The sequence below is a fragment of the Anguilla anguilla genome, chromosome 11, assembly GCF_013347855.1.
Source record: "Anguilla anguilla isolate fAngAng1 chromosome 11, fAngAng1.pri, whole genome shotgun sequence".
NCBI lineage: Eukaryota > Metazoa > Chordata > Actinopteri > Anguilliformes > Anguillidae > Anguilla > Anguilla anguilla.
The window spans coordinates 26,578,053-26,586,159 of NC_049211.1; the positions used below are offsets into that span (position 1 = coordinate 26,578,053).

Below are 8,107 nucleotides of genomic sequence, written 5' to 3' on the forward strand. Positions count from 1 at the left end.
GTCCACACTAAAATGAAAAAGGAGAGGAGTGACAAAAAATTGGTCTGGAAATGTGCGCAAAAAACGACTCAACAGGTTCTAAGCTATCTGTCCCTGGTGTTCTTTCAGTTTAGTGTTTTTGGGGGAAATGTAGAAAACGGAGGAGGCTGTGGGCAGCATCTTCATGGCTGAAGAGACCAGATCCAGACAAAGAAAGGGGGGAACACGAAACCAAAAAAGAGAGGAATGACATGAGTCACCTCATTCCCCGTCTCTCTCCTCGCTGGGCATTTATGGAAATAACAACGGCAACAGAGGGAAAATGGGTCCCAGATGAGTGGGACGAGATGAAAAGGAAGCAGGGATAAACAGATAATATGGGGGGGGGGTAAGGAAGGGGTGGAGTGTGCGTTCTTGATTGTACCCGCTCTGTGAGTAAAATAAGAGGGGTGGGGGCGTGCAGCACGAACATTCCGTGGGTGACATTCCGTACGCTGTCCGAGACGGATCCAGGCCGGGCGGCCGGGAAAGCAGCCAAGCCGAGACGAGACTGCCCCCCCCCCCCCCCCGCCTTACCCCCCCCCCCCCCCCCCCCATCCCCTCACCCTCCCTCGCCCCACCCCGCCCCCTCGCCCCACCCCGCCCCCTCGCCCTCCCCGCCCCTCTCACTTGCAGACGTTGACCCACTCTGTGACGCGGCACTCCTCGCACAGCACGTAGCAGCACCAGTGGAAGCGGCAGTGGCAGCGCTCGCTGCGGGTCTGCCGCAGCACGTTGTGGCCGCGGCCGCAGCACAGCGAGCCGCAGCCGTCCATGCGCGTGCTGGTCTTGTTGCAGACGCGGCCCCGCGTGCCGGGCGAGTCCACCTCCGGCTCCCGCTCGCAGAAGTCCGGCGACTTCTCGAAGTAGACCAGCTCCCGCGACACGCTGCGGCGGCGGCCCCTGGCGCCCGCCACCGCCGCCGGGGACGCCTGCTGCCCCGCCCCCGCCCCGCCCCTGGCGCGGGAGTTGAAGACACCGCTGTTCTTGTTCTGCGAGTTGATGAAGATGGCCGAGAGGAACTTCTCGCGCAGCAGGGACCCCACCAGCCGGAACTCGGGGGACACGTACCAGCAGGTCTTGAACTGGCAGCTCCCCGACGTGCCGTGACACTTGCACTTCCTCTTCATGTTGTCCGTCACCACCTGCACAAAGAAAAGCAAAGGCTCAGCTCCAGTTGGGCAAGTACGGGATATAGATAAATACCATCATCCAAATAGCTTGTGTCCTGGTCCATTTGGCCATTTCATTTTCTTTACACACATTCACATAATACGCCATGTACTACAGCATAAATGTAATTCACCTACCAAAAAGAAACCAAAGCAAAATGCCTTTTATTTCTTCATTTTGTTTCTTTACCCTGCAGTTTACCCCAAAAGCAGCTGTATTCCCATCCAATCACTGCAACAGCCAGCATCAGTTCAAGAGAGTGAGGTCACAGCGTGTGTCTTCTGAGTCGTGCGCAGCCAGCTGCAGCTTCCTGCCAACCTGCTGTCCCCCAGCTGCCCCCCCAGCTGCAGTCACTGCGCAGCCGGAGCAGGCAGACGCCGGTCACCTGCCCCAGTAACCCGCGACCTGCGCACACCATTCACACCTGCACCTCTCACAGCTGCTGGAAAGTGCATCTCAGGGGAAGGCTAATTACCCCATCCTGAGCCGGCAGTTTATCAGCAGTGGAAAACGTGCAAAAAGGTGATGAGGTTTAAATAATTGAGGCAAATTAAGAGCAGAGATTGGAGATAATTCCCCCGCCTGCACAGCAGGACGTCTGCGAAATGAGATTTACAGCCGTGGACTGAAGAGCTGCTCAGAGATAAAGAGAGGTCGTATTCTCACGCCTTTAACCACCTTTAAAACCCCCTATCCCACCTGTTGAAGTCAAGGGCGGATCTAACAAATTTTACTTGGTAGACAACTGCTTACATCTTTGAAAATACTGACTGATTGTGTATGCTCGTATAGAGCATCATATCATTAACTGTAAGGCTTTAGAAATCATGACTGAATTCATGAATTTGTTGAACAGGGAATTCCTTGTCCGATTTCGTTCTGCTTTCCTGCCATTGGAGGTGCCAGACTGAGGCTAAACCACATTAATCCCTGTAACCCGGAACTACAGAACTGATCGGGGCGTTCGTTGCTTAGGGAACACAGACACGACCTGCAGAAGGAGAGCATTCTGGGAGCCGCTCACCTGCCGGCCCACGCGGTTGTTGTGGATCCTCATGCGGGCGTGGATGTCGCGCGGGGGGGACTCGCGGGAGTCCAGCCAATCGCGGGAGAAGCGCTCGCCGAAGCGGGCGTCGTGGCTGCACCCCCCCCACTCCCAGGTGTCCTGCGGCGTCGGGGGCGGGTCGTCCTCCGGGAGCGCGCTCAGCGGGGCGGAGGGGTGGTGGGCGAGGTGCGCGTCGGAGGAGAGCTCCGCGGGGTGGGGGGCCAGCTTGACGGCGGGCCCGGGGGCGGGGGCGGGGGCGCCGTGGACCCCCCGGACCCCGGCCCCCCGCTGCAGGGTCTGCAGCTGCAGCTGCGACAGCTTGAGGCGGATCTTGTCCTCGTCCAGGCGGCGCTTGGCCTCGCACCCGCAGCCGCGCAGCTTCCCCAGGCTGCAGGCCGACGCCACCGAGTGCGCCACGCCCGCCGCCAGCAGCGACAGGGAGAAGGCGCTCTCACGGAACCCTGAGGGAGGGGCGGGGGGACGTGATGTTCCCAATCAATCTATCATAATTCTGGCTAGGGCAAGGCTTTTAAAGTGACTGCAATGCTAACAAACTTACTCAGACAGAAGAGACTCACTTAACTGAAGTTTAAATATACAGGATTGCATTTTCACTCCTCTCCCATCCCTACACCCAGGCACCCAAGCTTTATGCAAATAATTCCATTTCAGTCAGGATCACTGTCATCAAAGTAAGATCTTTATTGACAACAAAGGCAATATAGTTATGTTTGGCGGTATGGCTCTGTTCTGGAAGCCCTCCCGCCAACCGCACAGCAAGCGTGGATAGGGCTGGGAGGCCAGCAGCCAAACCCCCCTAGAGGGGTACACACAGAACAGATCCAACAGCAATGCAAATTTTTAACACATAGGGATGGAGCTGGGGTGGTGGAGGGGATTTACAAAGCAACGTGTAGCAAGCTTGCATGCAGGAGGAGCAGCCGAATGAGTAGAGGGGGGCTGTTTAAGTAGACCGCCCTGTTATGTGAATGTACTGTGATAGGTGAACATCACTCAGCTGAGCCATCAGCTGATTCAGCCGGAGCAGCTTGACTCTCGTGGCCTGCCAGAACTACGCAATGCTCCATTTGTGACATTTTTTATTGTTTCATCTCTTTATGTCAGGCTACATATAATTATCTGTCTGTATTCATGAGTTGTATTTTGGCTCTAGGTAAGTTTATTTTACCTAAGTACAGTTTAAGTGCTTTAGCAATGTTGCATATAGACTTCTGGCATGAGCGTGTTCATTCAGGTGTTCTCTTGCATTGTACGTCACCCTGGATAAAAGTGTCTCATAAATTAATGCAATGTAATTTTATGTAACGTGATGTAAGAGTTTTTGCTGTGTGGACAGGTTATAGTATGCACAAACACATACACCCCATGCACATATAAAACACACAGTCACACACACACACAAAACACATAATTGTGCCAACCATTCAGCACAAATTTAATTTTTAATCATGACTGTATTATGGACACCCAAAGAAGGCCTTCAGATCTAACCCCAAGCAAGGCTGGCCACTGCCAGACTGCTGCCATGGCGACTGCCAGTCCCACACCACCCTCCCCCAAACCCAATCCCAACTGTCACCCCGCCCCCGGCCCCGCCCCACGGGCCCAGCCCCCATCCCCATCCCCGCCCCACGGGCCCCGCCCCCATCCCCGCCCCTGGTGCTCACCGCGGTTGAGGATGGCGCTGTGCAGGGGCAGCTTGCCGTGGCTCTCCAGGGAGGAGCAGTTCCAGCGCTGGTCCCACAGCTGGTGCTGGCACTCGTGCAGCGCCACCTGGATGCCCTGCAGGGCGGAGGCCGTCACGTCGGGGCTGCGCACGCACAGACGCATCTGCCGCTTGCTCAGGCCCGCCAGCCGCAGGCACACCGTGTGCGGCGTCAGCACCGGGTCGCCCGCCACCTTCAGGCCCAGGATGTCGTTGCACAGCACTCTGGGAAAGAGGAGGTCAGAGGCTCATTTTCAAAGACGACGGATCAGCCCACGCTCAAACCTCATGTGATCCCCCCCCCCCCTTGCGAGGGTGGGGGTTTGATGTCCTGCCATGGTACTTTCTCAGCTGTGAACCCTTCTTTGTCACCCTCTCCATGTTCTACCAGTATAAAGTAAAAAGAATCGAAGGAGGGAGTCCTGTCCTGCTCTCCTTTTTAAAAAGTGTTCTATTTTTTAATACTACACTTTCAGCGGCCAGCTGCCTTCATCGCCACTTGTTCCACACTGCAGCGCTCCCTCCATAAGCTGAGCAGAGTGTCCTCCAGATATCAGCCGGCCGCCGCTCATCACCACACTGTGGTCCGGCTGAGCTGCGCAGTCGCTCTGTCAGCGGGGAGGACGTCACGCACAGCTGCCGCCGGCGGACCGGCCTCCTCCAGCTCTCAGGTGATGGACCAAAGGTTTACTTGCCCAAGTAAGAAAGGGGGAATTTGTGGGTCAATGTCAGCCAGCATTGGCTAACTTCGGCCTTGTTGAGCAAGCTCCAGGTCTCATTTGTGAACCCCCAGGGGCCCCTGGACCCCCAGTTCCCCTGCACTAAAGGGATCAGCCCTCCAGTGCACACAGCATACTCCTCTTTTGCTATTCTGATATTTAAACAGTTGTCCTGTATGCCATATTGAACTTCACATCCATCAAGATCAGTTTATTAGGGGGTATGTGGCAGCCAAGTCAGGTGCTTGCAAAGCACTATCTATTATTTTTAATGCTAACTTAAATTTGGTTAATGATTACGAGAAAAAACCCAAAAAAATACTAAGAACATATTGAACTGAATTGAATGAGTCAGCAAATCATCCCTGCTGATCTCTGTTGATGATAACTTTGCAACTGTAGTGTTTTTTAAGATGACCTGATTGCAAGATATTCCTCTTGAAAGTGCCACCTTCCTGCCTGTGATTGATTATATTGGCATGGACATATGTGCATGCCTCCAGCACTACTATGCAGGTCATTGACACGGTGTATCACAATGCTTTGCATGTTATCATATGTTAAAAGTCTCTCACTCACCATCCTCACCTGTACAAGATGGCAGACTTCCCCTCTTCAGGTCACCAGATGGACCAATGGGAACATTCTTAAACAATTACAAGAAAACTTCCCTGGCAGTCTTGCCTGGAATTCACACAACTACAACCTCTGCTTTAATGATCTGTTGATTTTTTATAGTGGCTCACCCTTCCCCTGAATTTGGGAAGATGGGTTGTGGTTGCTATGCTCTCATGTGTTGGAATTTGCTCCAGGGACAAGCTCAGCTTCAGGGTTTCCTCTATTCGGTTGTTTTTAAGAGTTTGTTACAGACCATAAACGCTAACGTGGGTTTTTGCTGTAACATACAAGGTGCTTTAAGGTGCTGATCATTAAGGCTCCCTCGGTTTTATGGCTGTTGGTTTGTTTTGTGCTGTATGCTGTTTTACGCTGTGTGTGGAAACCACTTGGCTAAGACTCCTCTGACTCTCTTTCTATCTCTCAGGGACCCACCTGTGTAAATCAATGACAAATGTAATTATCTTATTTTTAATTAAAGTCTTTATTTCATGTATTGTAGAGCTTATTATTTAATGCATCATGGTATGTGCAGACAAACTAAAATATTTTCTAAAATGTTGATTTGATTCAGATTTCATAAGAACTGATAATTCAGCATGGGCCAAGGTGGCAGTGGACAACAGTCAAAGAACTGGCTCACCTGCGTAGTCTACATGTGGATAGTAATTTTTGGCTGGACCGCAACAGCGGGGCCAGCCCTATGAACGCGAATGTCTGTGACTGAGTGATGAAGTTACACCATTGGTCGGACGGTTCGGTCCAGCCATATACTAGGTTTTGACCTGGTATTTTTTCATGGAGAATGCCATCGAGACGTAGTGCCAAAAATCCATACTAGCATGTGTATAAAGAGTTAACGATCTGACTGAATTAGCCTTTATCAAAATAATAATGGGAACATATCCGAGTAATTATAAAAGTACAATGTGACGCTCTCTCATTTTTTAACAAAAATTTGGCTCCTGAAATTCAAGCACACGCATGAAGGTTTCCCACTTGCTGGTCTTTAAGTAGCCAAATAGAATAGCAACTCCACGCTCAGCGCGCGGCCGTCCGACAGATTAGCTCAGTCACACACGCCCACACATCGATCCGGTTCTGCAGCGTATTTCTACATAACACGGACAATACGCTTATGGAAATTTTGTGCATGAGTCCAAGTCTTAATTGCTTGCATGTTTCTCGTGTATTGTTCTTTTCTGCTACGGATTTTGCTGGTCTCCATCACTTCATCATCGACTCTAGCATTCTCTCGGGGCACTCTTAGCAGTTTAAGCTACTGTTTCCTGTCCTGGACGTGAAGTCTTACATTTCTAGAAGGTTTCGTACGAGATTGTTATTTGTATAGATGGATTTGGCTTCTTAAATCATCATTTTAAATATTTGACTCTGTACTATAGCCTATATAACGTATTTTGTGGGGTTTCGCAGGGTGATGCCAAATGTATAAACCCTCCCTAAAAGATAAGAAGTGTCCATTTAATATTTTTTTATCAATCAACAGAATCGTTAACCATCCTATGGCCGTCAGTCCTCATATTTTGCGGAAGTCTATATCGAGTGGATTAAAGTTTTCTCTTTGAATTTGGTGATTTACATTAGTTGAGTCCATAAAACTGGACTTCATCAATATTGGGGATACTGGTTAAGTCCACTTTTCAAACAGTTTTACAGTTTGATAGAAAAAAACCACTGCGGTTTAAAGAACAGTAATCACACATTCTTCATTCCGTGAACGGTTTCAATGCAATTGAACTAGTCTGCGTCTTTAGTCATGCTGTCTCGCGACAGATCCAAAGCCGGTGGTTTTCATTAGCGCCTTGTGTGTGAGTAGAGTGTGCGTGTGTGCGTGGGATCTTCTTAGACACTGACTTCAGAATAACCATTGTTGTTAGTATTGTTACTAGCAGCCGTCGTAATAATAATAATAATAATAATAATAATGGTGAACATGACCATACTATCCTCGTTCTTCCTTTATAAAACAGTACTGCACCTCTTATTATTTAACAGAAATATCCTCGTTCATACGTCAGTGCACACAAAACATGTAGACTATTATGCCACTGAAATGCAGGACAGACAATTTTTGGGAATCACCTCAGTATCTTCTCAGGATGACTGACTGCATCTCTACCCCTATTCTTTCCGCGTATCCACCTTTATCTCGTTCCGTAAAACGCAAAGACACCCAACATGGTCTTGTGCTCTCTCTCTCGCTCTCTCTCTCTCACTTTACTTACGTGAACGCAGGTGACATCAACGCTGTGGCCAAAATCAAGAAGTGATCCCAACGGCGCTTGTGTGATATTTCCATTTCGGTAAGCGTATGTCCTGTGGTGACATGAAAACGCTTGAGTAATATTTTTTATTCTGACCAGAAATCAGTACTGCAGACGAGTCAGGTTTTTTTTTTTCTTCTTAAAAGTTGCGATTGTCGAGGTTTCAGGGCAGCGGTAGGGGAGAGAAATAAAAGCAAAACTGCGTGGGATGGGACGGAGTAGGAGAGACTGTCAGGGGAGGGGGAGCAGACTATGGGAGGGGAGAGACCACTACGGGCGGTTGTTTCTGAAGTTGTAAAGAAAAACCAAAAATATATTTGGCCATATCAGATAACGGATTCTGATGATTAAACAGTCAGATAAATTGCCACTCCAACATTATCATGTCCTTCGGCGATTCGATAATATAGCGAGTGCATGACCAGCAGGGCCAGTGCAGCATGGCTCATTATCATCATCGTTATCATCATAATCATCAACACCATACTGCTGTATTTTACGAGATTTTGGCATACAAGTAACTTTT

At 49.9% G+C, this 8,107-nt stretch overlaps 1 protein-coding gene across 1 annotated transcript; it reads right to left on the reverse strand.

Moving 5' to 3' along the window:
- Positions 1–643: 643 nt before the first annotated feature.
- On the reverse strand, positions 644–7,892 carry wnt10b (wingless-type MMTV integration site family, member 10b). The gene is made up of 4 exons (XM_035381107.1): positions 7,543–7,892; positions 3,925–4,187; positions 2,216–2,697; positions 644–1,163 (listed from the first exon to the last, which is right to left on the reverse strand). The coding sequence occupies exons 1-4, from the start codon at positions 7,614–7,616 to the stop codon at positions 645–647; spliced, it is 1,338 nt and encodes a 445-aa protein (XP_035236998.1). The 5' UTR covers positions 7,617–7,892; the 3' UTR covers position 644.
- Positions 7,893–8,107: the final 215 nt, after the last annotated feature.

What these genes read in the sequence shown, in the direction of transcription:
- wnt10b (XM_035381107.1), bottom strand. Translation starts at nt 7,616, where the DNA reads ATGGAAATATCACACAAGCGCCGTTGGGATCACTTCTTGATTTTGGCC. An exon ending in TTGATGTCACCTGCGTTCAC is followed by an intron (nt 4,188 to 7,542) that starts GTAAGTAAAGTG and finishes CCTCTTTCCCAG; the next exon opens with AGTGCTGTGCAACGACATCC. An exon ending in ACAACCGCGTGGGCCGGCAG is followed by an intron (nt 1,164 to 2,215) that starts GTGAGCGGCTCC and finishes TTCTTTGTGCAG; the next exon opens with GTGGTGACGGACAACATGAA.